This window comes from Enhydra lutris, unplaced genomic scaffold (assembly GCF_002288905.1).
Source record: "Enhydra lutris kenyoni isolate GAN:26980312 unplaced genomic scaffold, ASM228890v2 scaffoldscaffold46, whole genome shotgun sequence".
NCBI lineage: Eukaryota > Metazoa > Chordata > Mammalia > Carnivora > Mustelidae > Enhydra > Enhydra lutris.
The window spans coordinates 6,303,314-6,330,505 of NW_019154130.1; the positions used below are offsets into that span (position 1 = coordinate 6,303,314).

The window sequence follows — 27,192 nt, forward strand, 5'->3', positions numbered from 1 at the left end:
TTTTTTTTTTAAGATTTTATTTATTTATTTGTCAGAGAGGGAGAGACTGAGCACAAACAGGGGAGCAGCAGGCAGAGGGATAAGCAGGCTCCCCACTGAGCAGGAAGCCCGATGTGAGACTCGATCCCGGGGCCCCAGGGTCATGACCCGAGCCGAAGGCAGATGCTTAACCAGTGGAGCCACCCAGGCATCCCTACATCCTGCTTCTTATTCTTAATCCATTATCTCAAGAGGCCAAACCAGGCTGCCACTTGAATTTCGACTGGCAACTTTTCTGGACAGTAGGAGCAGAGGCTAGAGTAGGTATGAACAAGTGCCCGGATAGGGGACACGGGACAGCCCTTTTCAGTTACAGGACTGGCTTCCTTATGGGGACATTATGGGGCCACACAGGAACCAGGGCAGGAAATCACACACTCACAAACACACACACACACACACCCCTGATGTCTTATTACCCCTGATTCTACTTTGTTTCTCTTCCTCTTCCTCTGTAGTCGGTCATTGAGATCTGGGAAGCCTGAGAAGTGTGGGATCCCCCTGGAGAGACACACAGCCTTTACCTGAAGGCGAGGCCCATAATTCGGTAAAAAGGGGCCTGTGTATTTCCTGTTCTTTCTCTGCCCTGCTCTCAACTCCTGTCACCCCTGCAGTAATGAAGTTGGGGAGGAGGAGGAGGAAGAGGAGGAGGAGGATGACAATAAGGAAGGCCTTTTACTGTTGTCTCCTGGGGCCAGGTAGTTTCCCAGAAAGGCTACTAATGAGAGCCAGTCCTCAGGCGAGGAGCGGCATCAGCTTCACCTGGGTAACTTGGTCAAAAAACAAAAAAAAAAACAAAAAAAAAAAAAAAGAAAGAAAAAACAAACAAAAAACCAGCTTCCTGGGCCTGGCCTGGGGCGCTGAGATTCAAGGGGGTGGGGCCTGAGAACCTACCCTTTCTTAACACTTCGAAGGTAATTCTCTTGTAGGACTGGGGGGGCTCTGGGGCCAGGGGCCTCTGGGGATTAAACCCTGGCTTTGCCACAAACTAGCTGTGTGGTTGTGGACAAGTCTGAGCCTCAGTTTACTCATCTGTAAAAAAGGGCTCATAATGCCCTTCCTGCAGAATTGCTGTGAGATGCTGAGTGTAGGCCATCGGTCAGCGATACCTGTTGTCATTTTTTGTAATTATGACTTAGAGGTCAATGACGACCCTGCGTCTGCCCTCCCAGAAGGTTCGCGATGCTCTCTGTAGAAATAGAGGACACTGGAGGAAGGGCCTGGAGCGGGGGAAGGGAGTGAATAGTTTAGACATTTCCCATGCTTCGGTGATTATTGGCTGGTGCAACAGCTTCATCTCAAGCAAAGACCTTAGTGGCTTCATCTCCCTGAAGTAGTCATGGCTGTGCCGAAGTGGCTGGTTTAGGAAGGGGCTTCTCCTGTGTCCGTTCCTTACTCCCCCAAAGGGAGAAGCCCTAGGCACTGTGGGTGACTGTTGCCTTAGACTGTCCCCTCAAGGGTTTGAAGCTGCTGAGGCCACAGGCTCAGGGAGGGGTCCAGTCCTTCCAGCTTCCTGAGAGCAGGACAGATCCAGGGGAGGGCCGCTTCCAAGGTTGGGCATGTGTGACGCTCAGGGAAGGAGGGGGCCAGCCGTGGGAGCTCCAGCACCAGCAGAGCAAAGGAAGGCAAGAGAAGCAAGTGGATGGTGGAGAGGACACAGTGAGAGGAACCAAGGGACAAACAATCTGGGGCCCCCGTCTGGAATCCCCGGGGTTTTCCTCGGTGACTGCTGAGTCATTTGTGAAGTCCAGCACATTCTCAGGAGGGCAGCAAAAACCTGTGATCAAAGAATACCCACAAACGTGGCCTTCTTATTCTGAAGAGTGTTGTATACAGCAGCAACAAGCAGAAAAATCCAACTGGAAGAAAATCATCGATGGTGAAGGGGGAAGCTGGGACCCAGGGGTCTGGACCAGTTTTTGCGAGCTCCAATTCCAGATTTGTTAGTGGCCAAACCCGAGTGATGTGGTCCCTGCCAATGTGGTCCCTGCCGGTGAGCTGGATGACAAGGATCCCATTGGAGCCCTCCCTTTTTGGTGGAGTGAACCCAAGCCAGACAGTAGAATTTGCTAGAGAAACACCACACATGAGATGTAGGCAGGACAGAACTGTGGCTTTAGCTGCTGGCTTTTAGTAGCTAAGAGTCCTGTTTTCTCGCTGTGTCTTCACATTTTTTCTCTGCCATATACGTGTCTGTGTCCAAATTTCCTCTTTCTATAAAGACGCCAGTCTTTAGAGGTCTTGAATCGGGGCCCTAATAGCCTGTTTTTAACTGAATCACTTCTGTAAAGCCGCTGTGTCACCTTTTGAGGTCCTGGGGGTGGGACCTCATCATACGAATTTTGGGGCAGATACGATTCAGCCTATAAACTTGTGAAGCCTTCAGGGAGTCTCTGTCTTCTCTAAATCATGTCCCAAATCCTTGTGGTGTGCCCAAGCCCTCAGCTGTGGTTGTGCCTTAGAATCTCAAGATTTTCTCTCCTCTGCTCAACATCACCGGGAACTGAATGACTCCAGATTTTTCCTTTTACTTGGTCTTTGCTCATGCTAGTGGCCTTCTAGAAATGCCCTTCTTATTCCCGAGTTACAGAATTTCCACCTCTAAGCCCAGCCGAACCCCTGCTTCACCAGAAGCTTCCAGGGCTGGACGTTTTCTAGTTATCTCTCTAGAGGTCCTCTTTCTCCAGCCTTCTCTGGCCTTCTCTGGCCTGTTCCGTGGGCTGCATCAGAGGGCTCTCTTGCTTCTCTGACTTCTGGTTGGGCTCAGCCAATGGGAGTTTCCAGCAGGAGATGGGAATGTGAGAGGAGAAAGAGGTTGGGGTATTTATAACCCCAGCTACCTCCCCCTGAGATCATGGCACGTTGGCTCTTTCCTTTTCTGAAGGCCACAATTTCTGTTTTGTGGACTTCTCCAGCTTTTCTTTCTGCATTTCCAGCAACTGGTCCCTCCTGTGGCCCATCAGCCAAAGGGAAGTAATGGCTTGTGGCTGTTACTAGGCTCAGAGTGTAACACCACACCTTGTAGGTTTCTCTAACTCTACTTACGCTCTGTAGATCGAGTCTCTGTTAAACTCTCCTCCATGACCCAGTGTGAGACCGCCAGGGTGCCATCCATTTCCGGCCAAGATCCTGATGGATGTACTTCCCCAGTCTCTCTTTCCACTGGACGTCTATATTCTACTCTGCATTTTATGGCCTCCACCAGCTCTTCCCGAGACTGGAGCTCATCTTATTAATTTTTTTCCTTCTCCATTTTTGTTATCCCGTCATGCATGTGTGCTCCCAGATTGCAAGGGCCCAGGAAATGTTTGTTGAATGAATGAACTCAATCACAAGGTTTTCCTAGCACTTCTAAAAGATGAAATTGGACCTAATCCGTTTCTGGCTCTTGGCTGTCTTTCTTTCGCTTGTGTCTCTTTGGTGAGAGTGTGGATCTCTCCTTACTGTAACTTTTATCTCCCAGTCCCAACCAACTGTTGAAGGAATGCTAAATGGAATGTTCGGTGCTCCTTGGTACTCCTGGACCCTTTTGTCCCTCAGATTTAAGCCTCCTCCTTTATCCCACTGGACTTAGAAATCACCTGGAATTTCTCAGCCAACATCTGTGTCATTTTAGAACCGCTTTATTGGAACTTAAAGTCAGCGTTCAGCTGAAATAACCTGTAATTAAAGTCTGCAGCCGAAGATTTCTTTCTTAGTCTGATAACCTGCTCAGCTGTCTGTGTTAATAATGCCAAAGACAAATTCTTGGAAAGCAATTGAAATATTGTGGGCTCCTGCCTTTGGTGGGGTAATTAGAAAGCCAGGCAGCCGCTGTAAGTGATTGCCTGCCATTATCATGGTTTTATTTCTGGAACAATGGCCTATCCTTCAGACTTTTCTTTTTGTCGAATGTCATCATATATTTCCCATTCTTAAAGGAGGATACTTGATCACTGACATGGGGAATAAGTTGTCATGTCCTTTAATTCCCCCCTGCTCCCTCCCCGCTCTACAATTTGCCTTTGTTAGAAGGATGGATGTGCATGCTGTCGAATGATGATGTTGTCAGGTAATGTGTTCTCCAAATTCAGATGATTGAGAGAAAAACAGGGAAGGGTAGGTGAATACAGGTGAAATATTTGCATTGTTTAACTTGGCTTTTTGTTCTAAAGGTGACGAGGGCAAGGGCATTTGTTGGGATGAGGGGAATTTTAATTACACATGAGGAAGGTAGGTGAGAAGTGAAAGCTATAGTAAAACCTGCTCGAAACCACTGACCTTCTCCACCAGTACATGTAAATAACGAAACAGCAAAACACTTTGAAGGGACTTGAGATGGTTTAGATTCAGTTCTGTCTTGGTTCATGTTTATGGGACGGGATGGTACCTCCCAGTGGTTTGTGGGTTTGAGTGCTCCCTCTTGATTGATCTGTCCTTCTGGGGGAGGGTGTGCTTTCTTTCTTTTTCTTTGATTTTTATCATATATATTTTTTAAGATTTTATTTATTTATTTGACAGAGAGAGATCACATGTAGACAGAGAGGCAGGCAGAGAGAGAGAGAGAGGAGGAAGCAGGCTCCCCACCAAGCAGAGAGCCCGATGCGGGGCTTGATCCCAGGACCCTGAGATCATGACTTGAGCCGAAGGCAGAGGCTTAACCCACTGAGCCACCCAGGCGCCCTGATTTTTATCATATTTTTTTAATTGTGGGAAAAAATAAATAACAAAATTGACTAGCCCTTTTTAAGGTATATATTCAGTGGCATTAAGTACATTCTTATGGTTATGTAATCATCATTCCTGTCCCTCACCAGAGCTTTTTTTGTCATATGCAAGTAAAACTCTAGACCCCTTGAACACTCAGTCCCCATTCCTCCTCCCTCAGCCCCTGGCAACTCCCCTTCTGCTTACCGTTTCTATGAATTCTGTACCTCATGTTAGTGGAATCGTATCTATCAGTACTTGTGTGACTGGCTCATTTCACTCAGCCTAATGTCCTTGAGGTTCATCCAGGTTGTAGCAGGTGTCTGAGTCCCCTTCCCCTTTCATTTTATTTTATTTTATTTTTATTTATTTGACAGAGAGAGAGAGAGAGAGAGAGAGATCACAAGTGGGGAGAGGAAGCAGGCTCCTTGCTGAGCAGGGAGCCTGATGTAGGGCTTGATCCCAGGACCCTGAGATCATGACCTGAGCTGAAGGCAGAGGCTCAACCCACTGAGCCACCCAGGTGCCCCCCACTTCCCCTTTCAAGCTAACAGTATCATCAGTGTCTGGAGAGACCACATTGTGTTTGTTCATTCATCTACCTGTGGGCACTCGGGTTGCTTCCAGCTTTGACCACTGTAAATCGTGCTGCTGTGAACTCTTCTTTGAGAGAGGTACACCCAGAATTGGAACTGCTGGCTCATACGGTAATTGTACGTCTCATTTTTTGAGGAACTGCCGTACCATTTTCCATAGTGGCCATATGATTTTTTCATTTTATATGCTCACCAAGGGTACACAAGGGCTCCAGTGTCTCCACATCCTTGCAGACACTTGGGACTTTCTGGTCTTGAGAACAGCCACCGTAATGGGTGTGCAGGGATGGGCGTCACCTCCTTTGAACTCCTTTATTTTTTTACGCGCAAGTATTCTTTAGAAAGTTATGATTTTGACATTGTGTCCCCTACCTACCTGATACTTAGTTTGCATCTCTGCAAAAGACTATTTTTCTACACAGCTAAAGTCCGTGTGATTACATGTTACCAAAATTTACAGTTCCTTAATGCCACCTAATGCCTGGTCATACTGAGATTTGCCAAATCATCCTTCGCAGGTGCTTTATCCAAACCAGGCTCCCATCCAGGCCCGTACACTGAATCTGTTTTCAATTCTCTCTCAATCCAGACCTTTCTCAGGACATTGATTTGTATAGAAGACAGAACCATCTGTCCTGCAGAATATCCCACTCTATGCATTTGTGTGATTGCTTCCTTGTGTCATGTGGCCTTCCCACTATCTCTTGTAATTTCTGTAAACTGGAAAGTAGATCTGAAGGCTTGGTTAAAGTTCAGTGTCATGGGTTGTGGATTAAGGTGATGGTGATCTGATACCCCATTATTCCAGTTAGCTTTGTCCTTCTTTCCTCTGGAGAATAGTCTGGAAGGGGAAACATTGGGCCCCTCCCATCATTCCCCGATGGTTTTAGTACCAGCTGATCATTTGATAATTTTATCAGGAGATGAGAATGAAACTTTAAAGTCTATCATCCCTTCCTTGTGAATTCGCTGGCCCCTCCTCCCTCCCCTCCCCTCCTCCCCCCAATATTACTGAGAAAAAGTTGGCTTACATCACTGAGTTGGATTTGGGGGGGCAGGGTTTTCCCTTATGAGTTGCAGCTACACTTAAACACAGTTATTCCTGAAAAGACAGTAGGCATGCTCAATTCCTTCCCTTTTAAATACCAATTCTCAAAGTAAGAAGTTGGTTTAATGGCCGCCTCAAATGGTAACAGATGAACTTGTCAGGCTTTTTCTACACTGAATGTCATGATAAACTCATGGCTTTTCATAGATCCAGGGGGTTTTTCTAGGCAAATTGGCCTGCTGGAAATGAGCCATTTTTCAAGGAAAGCAAGAATGGTAAATGAAGAGAAGCTATGGCTCTAGTCAAAGCGTGTGTGTGTGTGTGTGTGTGTGTGTGTGTGTGTGTGTGAGAGAGAGAGAGAGAGACAGAGTTCCCCTATCCCTACAACCCACCAAACCAGCCACTGTACATTTGCATTTCTCAGGCTTCCCTAAATGAAAGGCATCAGAGTTCCATCAGAGCCCATCCCATCACCACAGTGCCTGTTAGCAGCTTCTTTAAGAGGAGATTCAACTCGCTGGTTTCCTTAGTTTCAACATACCCCCAGGGTTAGGGCCTACATATCCCAACCAGGTTACCTTTCAGGAATAGGAACTCTGCCTACTTGTGATCTCTCTCTCTCTGTCAAATAAATAAAAAATCTTAAAAAAAAAAAAAAAAAGAAAAAAAAGGAGTAGGAACTTAACATCACTCTTAAGTGGTGGCCAGTGAAAAAATATATACATATGTATCCCTTTGTATAGCTCTTCCGCATTTTGTCCACCCATTCATCAGTGAATGGAAGTTTGGCTGTCGCGAGCAGAGCGACTCATTGACAACAAACACACTTTTACTCCTGTTTTGCGCCTTGTCTGTCTGTTTACTGCCCTGTCTTGAGTGATCTTTGGATTTAGTGTTTTCCTTTGAATACTTTGAAAACACAGAACTTTGCATCCCGATTCTCAGCTGGATGATGGTGAGACAGATGATGGGAGGGGGGATTTGGTTGGGAAGGAAATCAAGGGGCGGAAGATTTGGTCTTGTTAATAAGAAAAATGTTTTTAAGTTACCGAAGTCTCGGTTGTAGGCCAGAATGATGCTGGCATTTTATGTATTTTTAGCCCCTTCAATCCCCCCACCCCAAGACCCAAGGGAGAGGGGTTTGTCAAGTGAACTCATTTATCACATCCAAATTGAGTGCTCAGCCTTAGCCTGGATTTTTGTAGGGCAATGAGTAGAGAAGGGAAGTAACTTCCTTAGGTCAGCAAATGAACTGAAAATGGGGTGGATGGTGGGGAAAATATTTCTCAGATCAATGCCGATCACCTGTTAAATTAGCTAATCTTAAAACAAAAAACAAAAAACAAAAACCCATGCCCCATCACAAATCTTCCAGTGAATGTAAATATTTGTTGGTTGATTTTGGTAACCTAAAGAGACATTATTAGGAGAGGAACGCCCCTGGACAGAAAGCTCAGTCTGTTTTAAGGACCCCTATGACAAATATGCGTGGTTTTTAAATGCTTGTGGAATGACTCTCCAGGGGGAAAATAGAAAGCAATTAAATAACATTAGTAATTTCCTCAGCAGAAATCACTGCAGCCCTTCGTCTGTCACACAGACAGTCTTTGAACCATAATCCAGACTACCCTGCAGTCACTCCTAAGCTGCACTGTGACACAATGTAAAAATTCCTCTTATTTATGTTTTATTAGAAAAATAATTCTCCAAGAGACCTTTTGCCATTAAGGGGGGAAAGCCCTATTGAAAGACAGAGAGACAAATGGCAAAATACAGTAAACTAACTGAAGCATGCATTCTCTGTTGCTTGTTAAATATAAATTATTACTTGCAGTAGGACAGTAGGAAGCTCCCCTTCGCGTGCCTGTTCTTTCATTTCTGTTCCTTCCTTAGGGACATGTTTACACAAATGGGGTCCATTGGTTCAGGAGAACGCCCGCCAGCTGCTGGTCTGGACGGAGAGAATCCATTCTCTTTGCCTGCCCTGATCCTCTGGGGAATCACGTTCCCAAGCTTTAGCCATGCCCTTTTCGACATGGGCCCAAGGAAAGGGGCCAGGTGTAGGAGAGATCCTTGTCCTAGGGAAGTCCAGAGCCCCAGGGGCAGCTTGTCCCTTGTCCCCAAGGACCTAAACTCACCACCTGTGCCTGCACTGGAGACAGCGTGGCTGATTCTGGGCACAATCTCTCGGCCAACAGGGGACATTCCTGGTGTCTCATGATCTGATAGGCAGACCAGAAAATTAAATGACACTCGGAGAGAAAACAGAGGAGTGGGTGCCCACTGTGACCAAGGCTGATTGGGCTCCCATGTGTTTTTGTTTATTTCCTCACCACTTGGTGGAAGTTCTGGATCCTCCTGGCTCAGGGCAGGCACCAACTGCCCGAGTGGCATCAGCTTCGGGAAGCTCTTTCTAAGAACATAAGCCTTAGCTAAGTGGAGCTGGGAGAGTTTTCAGCTCCTAGGGTCACTCAAAGATGGGGTCAAGAGGGAGGAAGGATAAGCCTAAAGCACAATGTAAACACTAAATTTTCAGATCACAATCCTACTGGGCCATGGCTAGCATGATGTATTTTATATGTGGTCCAGCACATTATTAAGACAAAACAAATGTTGGATAATTGTGTGTGCTGATTAGCTAAAGGAAACTTGATCAAGGGAAGCAGATTAAGAAGTTCTTCGCAAGGTCAGAAGAGAAATTTTTAAGAGGTGTTAGGATAGTGGCTGGCAGGAGCCTTCTTATGTCTGGAGAGAACCCACTGCAATATGATATCTTAATCGGGTTTTCCTACTTTCAGAGTTGGCCTCTGACAGATGATCAGACAGCAGTTTGGTTACCAAAGATTACCAGAACCATACCTACCTGCCTTGAAATTGAATTTGAACCGGGAGTACAGAATTTACAAAATTTAATAAGGGACAGTTAATTTAATTCAACATTAAGTTCGAATTTTTCACTTGGATTCTTACATCCGGTCTCATCTGGCATCTTTTTCTTTTGTCCGTGGCCTGAGGCATTGGAGGGGTCGAATTAACAGCCCAGGCTCCAGGCTCCGGACTCCAGCTGCCTGCGGGTTCGGATCCAGGTCCTTTCATTTCTGAGCAGCGATATGCCTCAGTTTCCTCTTCTATAAAATGGGTGAACAGTAGTACATACCTAATGGGACTGCTTAAAGGGATAAATGAGATAATGTACAGAACACTCAGCACTGGCTCTAGCCCTTCAACCATGGTTAGTAAATATTAGCTGATATTACTGTCTGAATCCTTGGAAGGTGGTGGTGGGGGGGCTGTCTCTCGGTGGTGGTATTATTATATAAGGGACCCTGGGCTTAAGAGCTACTTCCTCATTTTCTTTGGGTCTCCATTTCCTCACTTGTGAAGTGAGGGGGTCTGGTTGAGGCCCCTTTTAGTTCAGAAATGGTGTGGTGGAAGGAAGTCTGCGTTAGCCACAGCTTCTGTTTATCAACATTTTCCCTTTCTCTTCTTTGTGCCATGATAAATGAGAACCGTGTCTTTTTACTTCCTTAAATACAGAAAAGAGCTTTGAATCGTTCAAAAGAAATCAGCCCAAAGACAGGTCTAAGTAATCTTGCACTTCTGATAAGCAATGAGAGAGACCTTCAAAAAAAAGTTCCACTTCCTTACCTCTCTCTTGATGTATTATGGTATTTGGGTATCTTTGTACCTTTGCCATTCTGACCACAGTGAATGACAATGAAGTGAAAGCATGATTAGCATTTTATCAGCCCCTCCCCTTTTTAAAAAAGGGGCTTCAGGTACAGTGGCTCCTAAGAGGTCATCAGTTACAGACTTTGGTCTATCACCGTAGCTTTTTTTAAAAGCTGAGATCTTTGGGGATGGAGTGAGGTGGAGGAGGGGGATATGCTTTTGCTTTTTGTTTTTGTTAACCTTGAGTGGATTGTGAAAACTTTAAGAAGGGAGGAAGGAAACTCGGAGTAGATATGTTTCAGTAAAGAGCAAGTCTCTTGGGATTTCTTCCCATAGTGTCAGTGGGTGTATAAATTTCATAGAGACTTCAAAATGCACTCAGTAAAACTGACATCCCTATTCACTCCTTCCTGCCGACTCCCTGCTGGAAGCCTCCTGAGTTTTATTTACAAGGTCTCTGCCACACGCATTCTGCCTTCCTTGAAAGCCCAGGCCATGACCTGCCTATGGGTCCCTTCCGTTCTCACAGTGGATTTCATGGCCAGTGGCCTGGGCATGAATAACAGTTGGACAGTACTGCAGAGTTGATCACCAGATTTCACAGCTAATGAGCTTTTTCTTGGGAAAGCCTTTGATCTCTTTGCAGAAGGATGCTCATCCTTGGGTTGGGCAAACTTTCCCATTTTCTAGATGAAGAAACTGAGCAGGTATGGGTCTGCATGTTCAGTGTCATTGAACACTCCCAGTTAGATGACAGCTGCACCAGCTACCCAGCTAAGCCCTCCCACTCCCTGTCTTGAGTTTAGCTGTGGTTTTGATGCTTGAAACAGCATTGATCCCTCTAGTTAATGGTCAGAGCACCTTCTTCAGGATAAGGGCTGTGGGCATAAAACCCATAGACTTTTTTTTTTTTTTTCTTAATGAACCTCAGTCTGGATTTCCAGTAACAGTTTTCTGCAGGAGTGGGCTGCTGTTGGATTAAGCATTAAGAGGAACCTTTACAGTCTAAAGAATTTAGAAACCCACACCTTCTGCGCCAGCCGCAGGGTGCTGCTAATCTCCTAGGAGAACTGGGTTCAGGCCTGTAGCTCTCTACGCCTTCTGAGATCGCCTTCTGAGATCGTCTCCAGCGCACAGCACCTCCAGGACACCACCGGAAGGAGGGTTCTTGTCCAAGAGGGTGGGGCACCCACCTCGGGGCAGAGTGCATTCAGGGCGTTCTCTCTCTCAACCTCCAATTCAGGCAGCTCTATGGGAACTCCCACCAGCACCACCGTACGTTTCGCGCTGACTCCCTCTCCATCTGCCAACGCAAACCTCAGGGCAGCGAGGACCGTGTCAGGGGACCGGCCCAACCCAACTGCCCGCTTTCCGGGGAAACTGGGCCCCCGGACCGTATCCAGGCCAGCGGGCCTCTAAGCTCCGGGTACCGGACTCCCGGGTTCGCGGACATCAGGTCCTGGTCCCAGAGCATGTGCAAACCCGGGAGCCCGTGTGCCCGCTGCCGGGTGCACAGGGACTCCTGCCCGGTGTCGCGTGCAGAGCCATCCCCCGTGGCCTGTGCGCCCCGGGGCTCCCGCGAGACGCCCCGCCGGACCACACAAAAGACCCCACCCCAGGTCGGCGTGCATTTCCTGTTAGAGCGGCGGCGGCGTGCAGCCACCCATGTGCATCCCGTGGCGCGCGGGCCGGGCGGGCCGTGGGGCACGCCCCCACGCAGTCCCAGTCCCCGCGCGCCGGCCGCGAGGGGCCGCCTTTGGCGGGCCCGCCCCCATGTCACCGCAGGCCGGGCTCCCTTTGTGTGCGGCCCAAGCGCCGCGGCCGCGCCATTGGCCCGCCGGCCCGGGGGGCCAGCCCCTTCCTGGCTCGCTTCATGCATATGCATGAGCGCCCCCGCCCCCCCCCCCCCCCCCCCCGCCGGCCCCCCCCCCCCCCCCTCCCGCGCGGGCGTGCGAGGCGCGCGGCGCGGCTCGCTCCTCGCGGCAGCAGGCGCCCGAGCCCGAGCCCGAGCCCGAGCCCGAGCCAGGGCGAGCCGAGCCTGCTCCGGGCGGGCGGCGGCGGCGGCGGCGCCGCTCCAGCCATGTCAGCGCGCGCGAGCCTGGGCCCACCATGAGCCATGGCCATGTCCGTGAGCGCCGAGGACGACGACTATGAATCGGAGCCGGACCAGGTCGGCGGCCCGGGGTGGGGCTGAGGGAGGGACCCGCCGCCCGCCCGCCCGCCGACCTCCCGAACGACCGACTGACGCGCCCGGGGCGGCCGCGACGCCGCCGCCGCCGCGATGAGGAGAAAGTTTTGCAGCCGCCGCCGGCGGGGCCGCCAGGGCCGGGCCCGAGCGGGGCGTGGAGGAGCGCGGCAGGCCGGCGGCCGCCGGGGCGCCGCGGGCCCCGCAGCCGGCCCGGGCAGGGGGCGTGTGCGAGCGGCGGTGCGGGAGGGTGGCCGGCCGTGCCGCGGGGACAATGTGGGCCTCGCCGTCGGGCGGGCCCTGCCGGGCGCGGGCCATGGCCCGCGGGCAAGTTGCGGGCGCCGGCGCTGGCGGCCAGGGCTCGCCTCGCCCTCCCCTCGCGCCCTCGCCCGCGGCCCACGCGCGTGCCGGCCGCTCCGGGCGCACCCGGACCTGCGGCCGCCGGCGCCTCCCTCCTTTCTGTTTGCAAAGTTGCACCGGGACCCTCGGCCTCGGGGCTGGAGGACGCCGCGGCTCGGGGCCCGTGGGCCCGACGGCCCGAGCTTTTGTCTGGGCGCCGCGCGCCCGCCGCCCGCCGTGGGCAGACGGAGACAGGAAGGGGTGCGAGCCTCGGGCCGGCGCGGGGAATCCGGAACCCGGCGAGTGCGCTCCGCCGCGGCCAGGCGGGAGGAAGCCGTGACCCCAGATGGCAGTATTTGGCCTCCGTTGGGTTTAGAAGGGAAAGCAGCCTCTCTTGGGACCTGGGGGGAGAAATCTGTGTATAAAACAAAGCCCTGGGTGTGTTTGCAGCGTGAATTTACTCCGCGAAGATTCGTGTTTAGGAAGCGGGGGAAGAAAGTTGAGGATTTACGAAATGTAATCAGCGCAATATTTGCAACAGGGCGCAGGCTAGGTAGACTTGTCCGAGGAATGGGGTGGGTTGAGTTATCATGCGGGCACGGGACCAGGTGAATAAGATGCTTATTTATAATCCTGGGTGTCTTTCCTCCGTGGAATAAAGATATTTTGGAATGTTCAGGCCGAGATGTGGGAGCGTTTTTCCTCTTCCATTAGGGGTGATTGAGGAAGTGCTGTATGTGCTGCACATAAATTGTATCACACACATCATTAAGTGGTTTTACCTAACAAACGAAGTTAAATTTTATTATTCATTACACTTTATTGTTTTCTGAGTTTTGCTGGATATTTTTCAGGCACATGCATCTACCTTTACGGTGTTCCTGGATCTCACTGGTTTTACCAACTGGATTAACCCGGAGACAACCCAAGTGGTTTTGTCTTCGAACTTTTATCAAGTCAGTATAGCACCCTGTAGGAATGGTTCTGGCGTCGTGGTTTGCACCAAATCTTGGTTTGAAAATTTCTCAGTTCGGTTTGGATCTGCCTAATCCTTCCTGCATCTTCTCTTTCATAAGACACCTGTGTTCAGCATTGACTTCGCTTTGGTGTTTCAGGATTGAGGTTCCTGTTACCTGCTTTGTTTGTTTGTTTTGTTTTTTAATTTAGCCACACCCTGCAGCCTATGGTAGATACAATCTTTGACAGTGTATGAGACAAGACTTCATATGTCTCTGGGCTAAAAACCACGTTTTCAGGTCTGCCACTCCTGAGAGAGACTCCCATCAGGAGAGGACCTGTACTCCCTGTAGCCAGATTACTTTCCTCCTCCACCCATCAGTCAGCTCTGTGTGGCTCTTCGGGAGCTGTCAGCAGTGTTCTCAAGGTTTGCTTTAAGATGATTTGTCCCACACAGGTGTATTGAGGTGCCCCCTAAGCCAGGTCAAAGGACAGCAGGTTTTTCCCATATTAACAACAGAGGATGGTTGTCAGCAAGGGACCTTGCATTTGCAGAAGCTCCAGGCTGTGGCTCAGGGCTCCCTGCCTCCTCCTCCCCCTTCTTCATTAGTTTACCCAGCCTCCGGGTTTCATGGGCCTGAGAACAGTGACTTCCTCTAAGGATCTCAAAAGCATTTATGTCTTCCACAGGTGAATGAGTCTCTGGGTGGGCTCTAGACCCCACTCTTCTGTAACATGTCCTTCAAAGAGGGGTGGAAGTCTTGGATTATGGGCACACAGGCACACTCCCTGCCTGCTGTGTGAAGAGACCAGTGGAGGCCCTGTTGGGAAATTACTACTGCCCAGTTGTAATTTCCAGCAGCTGCACCTAGCCCCTCACTACCACCCCTCATCAGAATTTTGCCTGTTCCATCTTGACATTCTGTGCAAGTCTCTTGTCCCTACATGGGTAGCACCAGGCTTCCTTAGTCCTGTCTGCCCCACTCCTTCCCACAGCAGCCAGTGTCCCCCCTGCTCCCAGGAGTGAGGGGATGATGGGTGGGAGGAGACCCCTTGCATGCCCTTTGCCGGTGCTCACTCTTAGCTGGGCCTTCTCCCATGGACTTGATTTGCTTCTCCAGTGCAGAATGTGTCAGAAAATTCTTTAGTTGTTTTCAGTTTAAGAAGATGCCCCTTAAAGAATGGCTGTTAATGAAAATTCTTGTTCTATCTTGTTTTATTTTTAACCCTTGAACTGAAAGTAGCTTTGTTCCTTATTTTAAACTAAAAGTGATTGTTGGGGCATTTGGGTAGCTCAGTCAGTTAGAATCCAATTCTTGGTACCAGCTCAGGTCTTGGTCATCTCAGGGTCATGAGTTCAGGCCCTGCGTTGGACCCCAGGCTGGGTGTGGAGCCCATTTTAAAATAATAACAATAATAATAATAATAGAGATTGTTGTTCGTTTCAAAAAAAGTAACAATTAGAAAATTACGAAGAGGAAAATCTCTCAGTTTATGCTGCCATAACTAATGTGTTACTCATTATAGCTTCTTAGTGAGATTTTAAGACTGGGATCCCTGAACCTTCCTGAAATTTTATGCAAAGGTTGGTGACTTCGTGTGCGTTTTTCTGGGAAAAGGTCCTTAGCTTTCCTCAAATTCTCCAGAGGTCCTCTCCTCCCCTGGGTTTCTGGTAACTGTTGTGTTTTTATTCTCTTGCTCCTTACCCTTAGTATATAAACAAACCGAAGCCCTCCCTGGAGTCTACAGGTGTGTGTGAAGAGACCCCACGAAGCTGCTAAAATCCGGCTTTTCCTGAAATGTCCATTATGCACGAAGATTTGGGAACAGGCATATGTTGAGATGAATCTGTATTATGCAGTAGAATATGACATTAGCATGTTTGGGGGGCTGTGGCTACCCTTGTGGGGCTCAATGTCAGTGTGCTGCGGTTGGGAGTAGCTTGCTAGGAAACCTAGAACTGTCTTAATTGTAAAAACACAACCATGTTTCACTGTTCTCACTGACTCGTCTTGACAGTCTTCCCTTCTTGAAATTCTTCCCTGGTTCGGTGATGACACAACCTTCTGCTACCTTGCCCGCCTTTCTGGCCATTCCTCCACAAGTTGGTCTTTTGCACTGGTCCTTGAATGTTTGTAGTCTTGAATGTAGTGTCCGGGATCCTCTTTTCACTCTGCCTTTTCTCCCTGGACAACCTCATGGATTTAACTAATTTAACAGTACTGATGCTGACTCCCAGTTGTGTATGGGCTCTGGGCCCTCCTGCCTGCCGGCCACCTTCCTTGAACATCCTTTGGCCCCTCAGAGTCTGCGTGTGGATGATGGAGTCATTGATCTCTCCTCTCCTAAGCCCCGTGTTCTCCTGTTGCTCAAGCCAGAAACCTTAGAGCTTTTCAGGACTCTTCCTGCCTGTACACCCCATGATCAGGCAGCCTCATGGTTCTGCTTCTAGAACATCTGAATCATCCCCTCTCCATGCCTTCATCGTCTTCAGCCTGGGCTGCTGTAGTGTCTTCATCTCTTCTCCCTGCCTTTCACCTTGCTCAGCCTCCCAAAAAATACTCACACATGTGCCAGAATGTGATCGTGTTGCTCCTGAAGGGGACACCATTTCTCTGTGTCCTATGAGGCCCTGCAGGATTAGGCTCCTGCCATCTCAAGGCTGTTTTCCAATGGCCATATCAGGCTACTGAATGTGCCGCATAGTTTCACATCTCTATCTTACTACTCTTCTTTCTGCCTAGACTATCTGCTCTCTACCCCACCTCTGTCCCAGTGCAGAGGCCTATTCTCCCTTAAGACCCTTTGTCACTACCTCCTGTGTCTAGACCCTCCTCTGAACCTCCCTTCCTAGTGAGATGAGGCTCAGCACGTCAGGGTCCAGGCTTTAGAGCCCCTGCCCAGACTCCTATCTTGGCTTCTCGTTCATTGGCCATATAACGTTAAGCAGATGACTTAACTCTGCTGTGCCTCAGTTTCCTCACTTCTGAATGGAGATAATTTCTTGTAGATTACTGATGGCAAATGTTGAAAAGAGCAATTACTTCAGTCAGTGTTACTTTTAAATATCATCGTCCTATCACATCACATTGCATTGCATTTACATAGTTAATCTTTTTTTCTCTCCCCACCCCCCCACCCCACCATAATGCCTTTAAGAGTAAGGAACATAATCATCTCTGTAGTCCCAGCGCCTAGCACTGACTCTGGTACATAGTTCTCAACCGGGAAACACTTGGGTAGGCAGGTGGGTGAATGTATGAAATGAGTCTCCAGTGTGGATTGTATGCTCTGTTGGCTAGTGATGTTGAGCATCTTTTCCTGTGTTTATTCCCTATTTGTATATATGGGTTTGGGGGGTTTGTTTTGTTTTAAAGCATGTAGCAGGGGGCGGGGCGGGGGGAGGAAGAGAGAGGATCATAAGCAGGCTCCATGCCCAGCGCCAAGCCTGCCATGATACTCAGTCTCACAACCCTGAGGTCAGGACCTGAGCTGAAATCAAGAGTCGGGTGCTAATCGACCAAGCCACCCAGGCACCCCTGTAGATGTTTTTGAAGAAATTCCTATTTAAATCCTTTGCCTGTTTTCAAATTGGGATGTTTGTCCTTTTATTGTTGAGTTGTTGCAGTTCTTTATATATCCTAGGTACTAGTCCATTACTAGATGTACTATTGGCAGTAAGTTCTCCCATTCTCTGGGCTTTTTCACTGGAGTGTGCCCCTTTTAAGCACAAAAGTTTTTAGTTTTGAAGTTCAGTTCTTCTGTTTTCTTTTGTTGCCTGTACTTTTGGGGTCATATCCAAGAAGTTAAGGTCATAAAGATTTACCCTTATGTTTTCTTCTAAGTTTTATAATTTTAGCTCTTACATTTAGGTCTTTGATCCATGTTGGAGGTTACTTTTGCATATAGTATAAGGTAGGGGTCCAGCTGCATTCCTTTTGCATGTCCCTGCACCATTTGTTAAAAAGACTATCTTCCCCCCACTAAATTGTCTTGACACAGTTGTTGAAATTCACTTGGTCACTGAAAATTGTTTGGTCATAAATACTAGAAGAGTTTATTTCTGGACTCTCAATTCCATTGATCTGTATGTCCTTATGTCAGTACCACATGGTCTTGTTTACTGTAGATTTGTACTAAGTTTTGAAATCAGGACATATCAGTCCTCCAACTTTATTCTTTTCTTTTTTTTAAGGGCTTGTTTTCTTTTCTTTTTTGTTTTTTTAAATATTTTATGTATTTATTTGACAGAGATCACAAGTAGGCAGAGAGGCAAGGCAGAGAGAGAGGAGGAAGCAGGCTCCCCACAGAGCAGAGAGCCCGATGTGGGATGATGTGGGATCATGACGTGAGCCGAAGGCAGAGGCTTTAACTCACTGAGCCACTCAGGCGCCCCTCCAGCTTTATTCTTTTTTCAAGATCGCTGTGGCCTTTCCAGGTCCCTGGCATTTCCACATGAGTTTTAGGAAACACTTTGTCAGTTTCTACAAAAACCCAGCTGGGACTTTGATAAGGATTGCATTGAATCTATTGATCATTTTGGGGAGTATTGCCATCCTGACAGTATTGTCTTTGAATCCATGAACATGGGATGTTTTTTCGTTAATTTAGGTTACTCCAAGTAATTTTAACCCCAGAGTTTTAGAGATGAGGGATTGAAAAGGTTCTGTCCATGAATATTCAGGAGGAGAGGATCTGATGGGTAGGAGGGACTCCGTAAGTATTTGTGGAATGAATGAAAGAACTACTGGACTGATGTTGCCTTTAAGGAAGATGCTTAGGAGTAGCTGGTGGAGAAGATTGTTGGAATACTATGATTTGTGTAGGGGGGCATGTGGACTGCAGATTTCCTTAACAAGTGGAGCTGGGCTGATAAAATCAACAAGTGGCCTTGGGATTGAGAAGGCTGGTTTGTAAGTGAAAGTTGGTGGCTGCCATCACTCCTTTTTGCTGAGAAAACCAGGTCATGCCGAAATTAAGAAAGTTGCGTTCTGGGTTACTTGAACAAGTAGGGGCAAAGGTGGGATAGAGTGGAGTTTAGAATTGGGCTGTGAACCGTAAGATACCATGCAGGAGAGATTAGGACAGAAGCTTGATACCAGAATGATAGGGTTGTGGCTTATCTTCCTTCTCAGAGACCCTCCAGTGTCTTTCTCACCTATTGGTTTTCTGGGTGGTCTGTCTTAGGATCCTGTACTTCAGGTGTTGCTCAGCTGACTCCTGACAAGCCACCTGGCGCCCACGTCCCACAAAAGCTGGCCATGAAGCTGCGGGCGGCAGGAACTTCTCTTGGCAACTTGAGACTTGGCTTGGCAACCGGCTGGAGAGGGCCTGAGTCGAGGTCTTCGGAAAACAGGGCCTCTTCACACCTCTTCCAGGATGTTGTCTGTCATTGGCCCTGTCATTTTCCAGAGCGGCTCAGCTGCCATCAGAACTCAGGAGGATTTGTTTTTTCCGTGGGTTGGAGAAGTGCTTCTCTGGGTGGGAATGTGCTTTGGAAAGCGCTGGAGGGTAGGCTCATCTCAGCATCACATATGAGCTCTGTGACACTGGCTGGATCGGCCCAAGGTTTTTTCTCGGAGTTAGGCCAGAGGCGCCCAGAGGCTATTTATACCTGACGTGCCCGAGTGGGAGGGGAGAGCCGGGTTTGGACTCTGGGAATTTTTTCAGTCTTTCACCAAAGCAACTGGTCCTTAGACTCTCCTGCTCTGGGCATCATAGTTTGAGCCCTTCACCCCAGTTTGTCCTTGGAGGTCGGACTGGGCTGCCCTCTGTCTCCCCGACTTGAGGTTCAGAATTGTCCACCTTGTCGCCTGTGTTTTGGGGATTAGAGGAGTGAGTTGCTTCCAGGACACGTGCTCTTTATAGGGGTAGAATCTGATTCTTACGAGCTGTGAAGAGAGGGAAAAACCCTCCTGGTTTCCGTTTCTCTCTGGAAGTGAGTGTGCTTCTCTGTATCTCTTTTTGGCACCTGTCCTGCTGTGGGCATGAAGGAAGGCGCTAACCGTGGACCCATTCCAGGGCTGTGTGCTGATCCTCGGCGGGCTCTGTCACCTAGGACAAGTTGCTTTACCTCTCCCTCCAGTCTCCTTGTCTGAGAAATGGCATCTCTCATGGGGTTCTTGTTGGGAAAATAAGGTCCTATCATATGTAAAATGATCACAGTAGCAGGCATTCGGCAAATATCCACTGTCACTGCCGTCGCCATCCTTACGGCTGCTCCCGTCTGGCACACTTGCTGTTCTATGGTCAGCTGCTTAGCGTTCAGGTCCATGGCCCCTGTGTACCATTCTCAACTCCAGACATTCTGAAACACTTTTGTGTTTAACCACTCGTCTGGCAGCAGTACCTGACCTGAATGGACGCGTGTGATGTGTAGTCGGATCATCCCTCTCCCAGTGTCAGGGCTGCTAAGCTCCTCCTGTGTGTGACAGGGGTGCCCCAGCCCTCACTGGGGTGCGGTATAAGGACTGGTGGGAGGGAGCCGCTGGACCTTCACTGCCGGGAGACGGTGTAGCTTCTGTGGGAGCTGCTGCTTGCCCGACGCAGCTGATGGCGTATAGGTCCAGTGGCCCTCCCCAGTACCAGGGCCGCTGGCCAGGCCACCCTACAGCTGAGGGAGGCCCTGACTGAGTGTGGAGTGGCTCTGTGGGAGCAGCAGGGGCCAGGTGGGGTCGACGAGGACTGATGGGCCACTGGAGCCAGGTCTTGTGTCTCCCTTTCTTCTTTGGAGTTTAGAGCAAGTTGAGGGGGATAAAGATCTAGAGTAGCCAGGCTCCCCTGAATGTCGCAGGGTGCTAGGAAGATAAATTGGAGGGAAGGATCTAAGGTGTCAATACCAAAGGGGGGGTGGTGTGAGATTTTCAGCTCTCTGCAGGGACCACTGCACTGCAGAAGAAATGGCTGATGGCGAGGCGTTATTCACAGGGAAAGGTGGACTGTGTTTCTTCCTGATGTGGTTATAGGTTTCTAGATAGCCCCTGTGGTGGTGCGCGGAGGGGGCTCTGGAAGGAGGACCCTTTGCACTGTTGTGATACAGAGTAACCACACTTCTGGGCCCGGGAGCTGACAAGAGGGGCTTTTGTTAGGGATCCAGGTGTGGCATGCAAGTAAAATTAAAAGGCTAGGACCGGACTTGAGATTAATTGGCCGCGAAGGGGCTGGTTTTTTTTTGTTTGTTTGTTTGTTTGTTTTTAATTTCTCTAATTTTGGTGTGTATCCAGGTTCTTTTTTTTTTTTTTAATTTTATTTATTTATTTGACAGAGAGAGAGAGATCACAAGTAGGCAGAGAGGCAGGCAGAGAGAGGAGGAAGCAGGCTCACTGCTGAGCAGAGAGCCCGATGCGGGGCTTGATCCCAGGACCCTGAGATCATGACCTGAGCCGAAGGCAGAGGCTTAACCCACTGAACCACCCAGGTGCCCCCGAAGGGGCTGTTTTAAGCGTTAGATGCTAACTCAGTCATAATTTGGGATAAGGAGTGTGTCTCACCGACCGATGAACCGTTTTCCAGCAGACTCCTGCTGCTTGGAAAAGGTGCTTCAGACAACACACACTACCATCCTGGTCCCTCCCACTTCCAGTCCCAGGTGCATGGGGGACCTGAGCAGAGGGTGTCCCAGGCAGCTGGCCTGGGAGCTCCCCCACGGATCCTGGCTGGCAAGGGGCTCTGAGGCTGCCACCCCAGACAGCAGGGTTCTGGGCAGGACCAGTGGCTGACTGGTTCACTGTTTTGCATTTTAGCACTGCTCTTCTGTTCATCTCTGTTTTCTTCTGAGTTGCGGGAAAAGAGCGTTTGGAGCCTGTTTAGAGAAGAGCTCAGAAGCCAAGGCTCCTTAGGCTTTCTGTCCCATTCTGCTAGACTTTGGTTTGCTGAGCATATCCTGTGCTAGGCAATCTTGTCAAAGAACACTGGTGACAAGACATATTTTTTAAAAGATTTTATTTATTTATTTGACACAGATCACAAGCAGGCAGAGAGGCGGTGGGAGGGGGGGTTCCCCACTGAGCAGAGAGCCCGAGGTGGGACTCGGTCCCAGCACCCTGAGATCGTGACCCGAGCCAAAGGCAGAGGCTTAACCCACTGAGCCACCAGGCACCCCGACAAGACACTCTTGATAACTGCCTTCCTGAGCTCTTGTCTCAAAGGGAAGGCCCCTGAGAACACAGCCCATAGGAGGCGCCCAGAACGCAGAACAAGGGAGGGCACCGAGGGCTGTCAGAAGAAAGCAGAGTGTAGACCGGGGCCTGCAGAATGATTAGGTCTCAGCCACCTGGAGTAGGGAGGAGGTTTGTGTTCCTGGCCAAGGGGACAGAGGCCTTCCGTGTGGCCCTTTGTGGCCTCATGGGGATGCAGAACCTGGCACGAGGCAGGAAGGGGGGTGCCTGTGCTGAGACCTGATGGTGGCGGAAGGGTCTTTGAACCAGGACGTGCTCTCAGAAGCAGGGTGTCCTCTGTTCACTTTCTGGGGCTGCCGGAATGAAGTACCCAAAACGGGGCGCTTAAAGCAGCAGAAGCATATTCTCTCACAGTTAGGAAGCCAGAAGTCTGAAATCAGGTGCTGGCAGGACTGTGCTTGCTCCTAACACCCGGGGGGCGATCCCGCCTTGTCTCTTCCAGCCTCGGGACTGCTGGCTTCCTTGGCCTGTAGACACTTCCAGTCACACGGCCATCTCCTTCTTGTGTCTCCACACACACTCCCTCCGTTCCTGGGCCCAAACTGCCCCTTTCATAGGGACGCTGGTCCTACAGGAGTAGGGCCCACTGCAGTGACCTTACTTCAGTTGGATCACTGCTGTAAAAGCCCTGCTTCTCCGTAAGGCCCGCTGTCCGAGGTCCTGGGGTTGGGAGCGGAACACGAGCCCCAGGCCCCCCGCCGTGGTGTCTGGCCAGCCCTGTGGCCCATCTCACAATCCCGTGTGCTCTCCCGCAGAACCGGGCAGTAGGGCGGCCCAAGGGGAAGCTGGGCCCGGCCTCCGCCGTGAAGTTGGCCGCCAACCGCACGACGGCGGGAGCTCGCCGACGCCGGACGCGATGCCGCAAGTGCGAGGCCTGCCTGCGGACCGAGTGCGGAGAGTGCCACTTCTGCAAGGACATGAAGAAGTTCGGGGGCCCCGGGCGGATGAAGCAGAGCTGTATCATGCGGCAGTGCATTGCGGTGAGTGCGGCAGCCGGGCGCCCTGGGGCGGCTCCGCGTCCGCCCCCCAGCGCCCGTCTGCGCCCCAGCACCTGCCCGCCCCCCAGCGCCGGTCCGCGTCCACAGCGCCCGCTTGTCGGTCGCCTGGCCTCTCTTTTAGAGTGGGTGTTCCAGTTGCAGAAACACCTCAGAGGTGCCCCCTGCGGCAAGAACGGGGGCTCTGAGCCGCGCTGTTTCAGATTCCACATTGCAGGACTGAGGGGCCCACTTCGCCGTCCTGGGCCCCTTTTTCTTCCTAGGCTGACGGTCCTAGAACTTCTTCCTCCCCTCGGTGGCTGAGTACTTTGAAGTCTCTGCCATTACAGATGTCAGCCTGTCCTGTCTGTGACCCCGTTGCCAACATTTATGGTCCAGTTCATGATGGTTCTAGGCCCTCCCTTCCTTCCTGTCCTGCCTTCAAAGTCAGAGGTCTAGGGGAAAGGTCAGTGCCCCTCCTGAGGGGCCTGCCCTGGATAAAGAGGACTGATTGATGGTGCCCAGGAGCTTGGGCGGCCAGAGAGTCTGGCCAGCACCTCCGGACCCTCTCACTGCCCTCAGCCTTGCTCCAGGACCTGGCAGTGGATGCAGACTCTGACAACTTGGCGTGGTCCTGGGGTGTCTCCGTGGGCCCGTCCGGCACATACGCACACTCTGCCTTCCACAGGGTGCTGCTGCAGGCCTGGGGTCCTCCCTGTGGGAACAGTGTGCTCTCTCTGCTCCTGTGGGAAAGCAGGCTTAGCAGGAGGGACGGGATTCCTGGGTTAGCTCCGAAGGCCCAGCCTGGCATTGGGTGCGCCTTTCTCTCTGGCTGCGGCTGCCCCTCTGAGGCCAGGGGCGCCTTCCCCCTTCTCCCTCCACGTATACTGTGTGTGTTTTTGTTTTAGTTCAGTGGGTTTTTTTTCTTTTTTTACTATGGTCAAAAACACAGAACAGAATTAACCGTTTTAACCATTTTTAAGTGTCCAGTGCAGTCCTATTACCTATATACTCATTGTTGTGCAAGTTGATCTCTGGAACCTTTTCATCTTGCCAAATGGAAACCCTATATCCATTGAACAACTCCATTTCCCTTCCCCCAACCCCTGGCAACCACCTTTCTACTTTCTGAGTGTGACTGCTGTAGGTACCTCCCGAAAGTGCTGTTTCTTCTGCAACTGGCTTATTTGTCAGAGCGTAATGTTCTCAAGGTTCATCTATATTGTAGCATGGGTCAGGATTTCCTTTTCTTTTTTTAAAAAAGTAAACTCTGTGCCCAACATGGGACTTGAACTCATGATTCCACGACCAAGAGTTGCACGCTCTACCAACTGAGCCAGTCAGGATTTCCTTCTTTTTAAAGGCTGAATAATATTCACCATTTGTATATGCTGCAGGTTTTTTTTTTTTTAAGATTTTATTTATTTATTTGACAGAAAGAGATCACAAGTAGGCAGAGAGAGAGAGAGAGAGGGAAGCAGGCTCCCTGCTGAGCAGAGAGCCCTACATGGGGCTCCATCCCAGGACCCTGAGATCATGACCTGATCCGAAGGCAGCGGCTTAACCCACTGAGCCACCCAGGTGCCCCTATGCTGCGTTTTTGTTACCTGTTCCTCTGTTGCTTCCATATCTTGGCTCTTGTAAATAATCCTGCTGTGAACACAGGGGGGCCCAGTGTCTCTTTGAGATCCTATTTGAATTCTTTTGGATATATACCCAGAAGTAGGATTGTTGGATAATATGGTAGCTTTTTTTTTTTTTTTAAGATTTTATTGACTTAGGGGTGCCTAAATCAATGGGTTTAGTGGGTTAAAGCCTCTGCCTTCGGCTCAGATCATGGTCTCAGGGTCCTGGGATCAAACCCGGCATCCGGCTCTCTGCTCAGTGGGCAGCCTGCTTCCTTCTCTCTCTGCCTGCCTCTCTGACTACTTGTAATCTCTATCAAATCAATAAAATCTTTTTTAAAAAAATAAAAGATTTTATTGATTTATTTGAGAGAGACAGATCGCATATGCACACACAAGTGAGGGGAGGGACAGAGGGAAAGGGACAGAGAGAGAATCTTAAGCCAGCTCCACGCTGAGCACGGAGCCCATCCTGGGGCTTGATCTTATGACTCTGAGATCGTGACCCCAGCCAAAATCAAGAGTCAGATGCTTAACCCAGCTGAACCACCCTGTGTCCCAGTAGCTCTATTTTTAATTATTTTGGAGACCCCCATACTGTTCTCCATAGAGGCTGACCCACCTTACGTTCCCCCCAGCAGGGCACAAGGGTTCCGTTTTCTCCGCATCTCGCTAACACGTGTGGTTTTCTGTTGTGCTGGTAGCGGTTACCCGTATGGTTTTGATCTTCATTTCCCTGATGATTGGTGACTTTGAACATCTTTTCATTTTTTTGTCTGTGTTGGCCATAGCTTCTTTGGAGAAAGGTCTTTTTAAGTTCTATGCCCATTTTTTAAATTGGATTGTTTGTGTTTTTGTTACTGAGTTGCCGTTCTGCATGTGTTCTGCGTATTAACCCCTCATCACATACACGGTTTCTAAATATCTGCTCCCATTCCATGGGTTGCCTTTTCACTCAGTGGATTATCTCCTTTCCCATATGGTTTTTGTTTCGTTGCTTCTATTTTTGTTACCTGAACCCAGGTCGTTTCAGTGGCTTTCAGGAAATTTGGGAGTCCCCTTGAAATTAAATACAGCTTTTTGTCTCTGTGCATGCCTATATATACATTTTTCTGGAGTGAGGGTCCGTGTGACCTGTTGCATTCTGTCAGGATTGAAGGGCTGTTATCTGTAGGGACTGTTGGTTTTGAGAAGACTCCGGCCGTGGGCCATGACCTGTAACTGTCTCTTCCTCTTTAGCCTTGCTCCGCTCCTGCCCCACGTTCTAGGCACAGGTTCAGAACCTGTCTCTGCTGTCACCGGTGCTTTGCAGCTTTGGTGCCTAGCTCAGTGCCTGGCACAGTGAGTGTTGAAGGAAACCTCACTTTTGTGTGTCTCTCCAGTCTAATGGGAATTCTGGAGCTAACAGTAAATGTGGTCTTGGCCTGACCCTTGGTGTCCTCCTTACTCTTCCTCCAACCTTCCCACTTTGTTGGGACTCTTCCTGCCGTGCTTTACCCACCTCTGACACACGCAGGCCACCTCTCTTCCCTTCTCTCTTGATGTGCCAGAGTGTCTCTCTGTGACCAGCCTTCGCCCTGCTTCTACTTGTGAGGCTTCATCTCTTCGCACTGCGCAGCTCCTTCTCCCTGCTGGTTTGGGCCTGGGTTCCCCTCCTGAGGCTCTGCAGGGCTTTGCCTGTGGTTCCGCCTGCTGATTTCAGAGTCCGTCTCCTACCCTTGCCTACCCCATCACAGACCATCTTCCAGCCACCAGGTGTCCCTCACCCAGCACCCCCAGCTTTGGGTGTGCTGCACTCCCCTTCCCCAGCTGGCCTGGCTTGCCCCCTGTTGCTGCACACATCTGGCTCTGGCTTCTCTGTCCCCGCCACGTGGGTTGGAGGTCTCTTGCTTTTCCTGCTCCCCACTGCGCTGCCTGTAGGAGCCCAGATTCCCTGTCCTGGGAGTCCTCCGGAAATCAGCCGCTTGCTGCTTCCCAAGGCACTTGCACATGACTTTTCCATGTTTTCCTGGGATTTCAACATGTTCCGTCTCCCGGACGGCTTGAGGGAACAGGGGCCTCCCTCATTACTGTTCCCCTTTTGGGTCCTTGCTTCAGGCTTGAGTAGATGTTTATTAAGTATCTGTTGAACAAATGATAGTTCTTTTGCCTTTGGTGTTATTTGAACTCAGATGTTTGTGCCATCTTATAGGCTTTTCATTTAGTGGAGCATATATCCCAGCTTACATGAAGCTTTTCTAATTCAGTGTAATAAAAACTGAGTGTTTCGTCTGGATCCCAGGTACTGGGAGGTGGGTGTGTATAAGGGGAGACAGTAAGTGCTGGCGTGCCGGCAAAGGGCTTGCAGCCCAGTCGCTCCATTCTCCAATGTTTTGGTCTTGGGAACCCTTGAAAATTATGAGGACCCCAAAGAGCTTTGTTGATATGTATTATTTATTAGTATTACTATATTCAAAATTAAAATGGGGAAGTTTAAAAAAATACTTTGAATTCATTGAAAAAAAAAACAGACTTAACGACATTTTAAAGAACTTTTTTTTTCATGAGTGACATTTTTATGAGCAATAACTCCATCTCCCAAAACAAAAATGATGAGGAAGAATGGCATTGTTTTACGTTTTTGTAAATCTCTTCTTTTAGTTTGGTTCGTTAGACAAGACCTGCATTTCTTTCATTGTGTCTGGCTTCATTCTGTCTCAGTATGTTGTTCTGGAGGAACTGTGTGAGGAAACGCGGCCTCACACAGATCTGTAGTTAGAAAGGAGGAGGGGTATTGTCATAGTCTTCTCAGATGGTGGTGGGTATCTCTGAGATTCTGCCCGAACTCAACAGGTGGTAGTTTCTTAAAGATTAGTTGCAATGTGGAATCTGAAACTGTATCAATGAACTTTTCA

At 49.6% G+C, this 27,192-nt stretch overlaps 1 protein-coding gene across 9 annotated transcripts in view; it reads left to right on the plus strand.

Annotated features, from left to right (window-relative positions):
• The window catches only part of LOC111156340 (lysine demethylase 2B), a 124,217-nt gene that overhangs the window by 80,774 nt on the left and 16,251 nt on the right, over window positions 1-27,192 (plus strand). For all 9 annotated transcript variants that reach the window (XM_022517107.1, XM_022517110.1, XM_022517109.1 and 6 more), the window contains one exon: window positions 22,455-22,679. In XM_022517107.1, coding sequence (XP_022372815.1) covers window positions 22,455-22,679 — 225 coding nt within the window. The remainder of the gene's footprint in view (window positions 1-22,454; window positions 22,680-27,192) is intronic.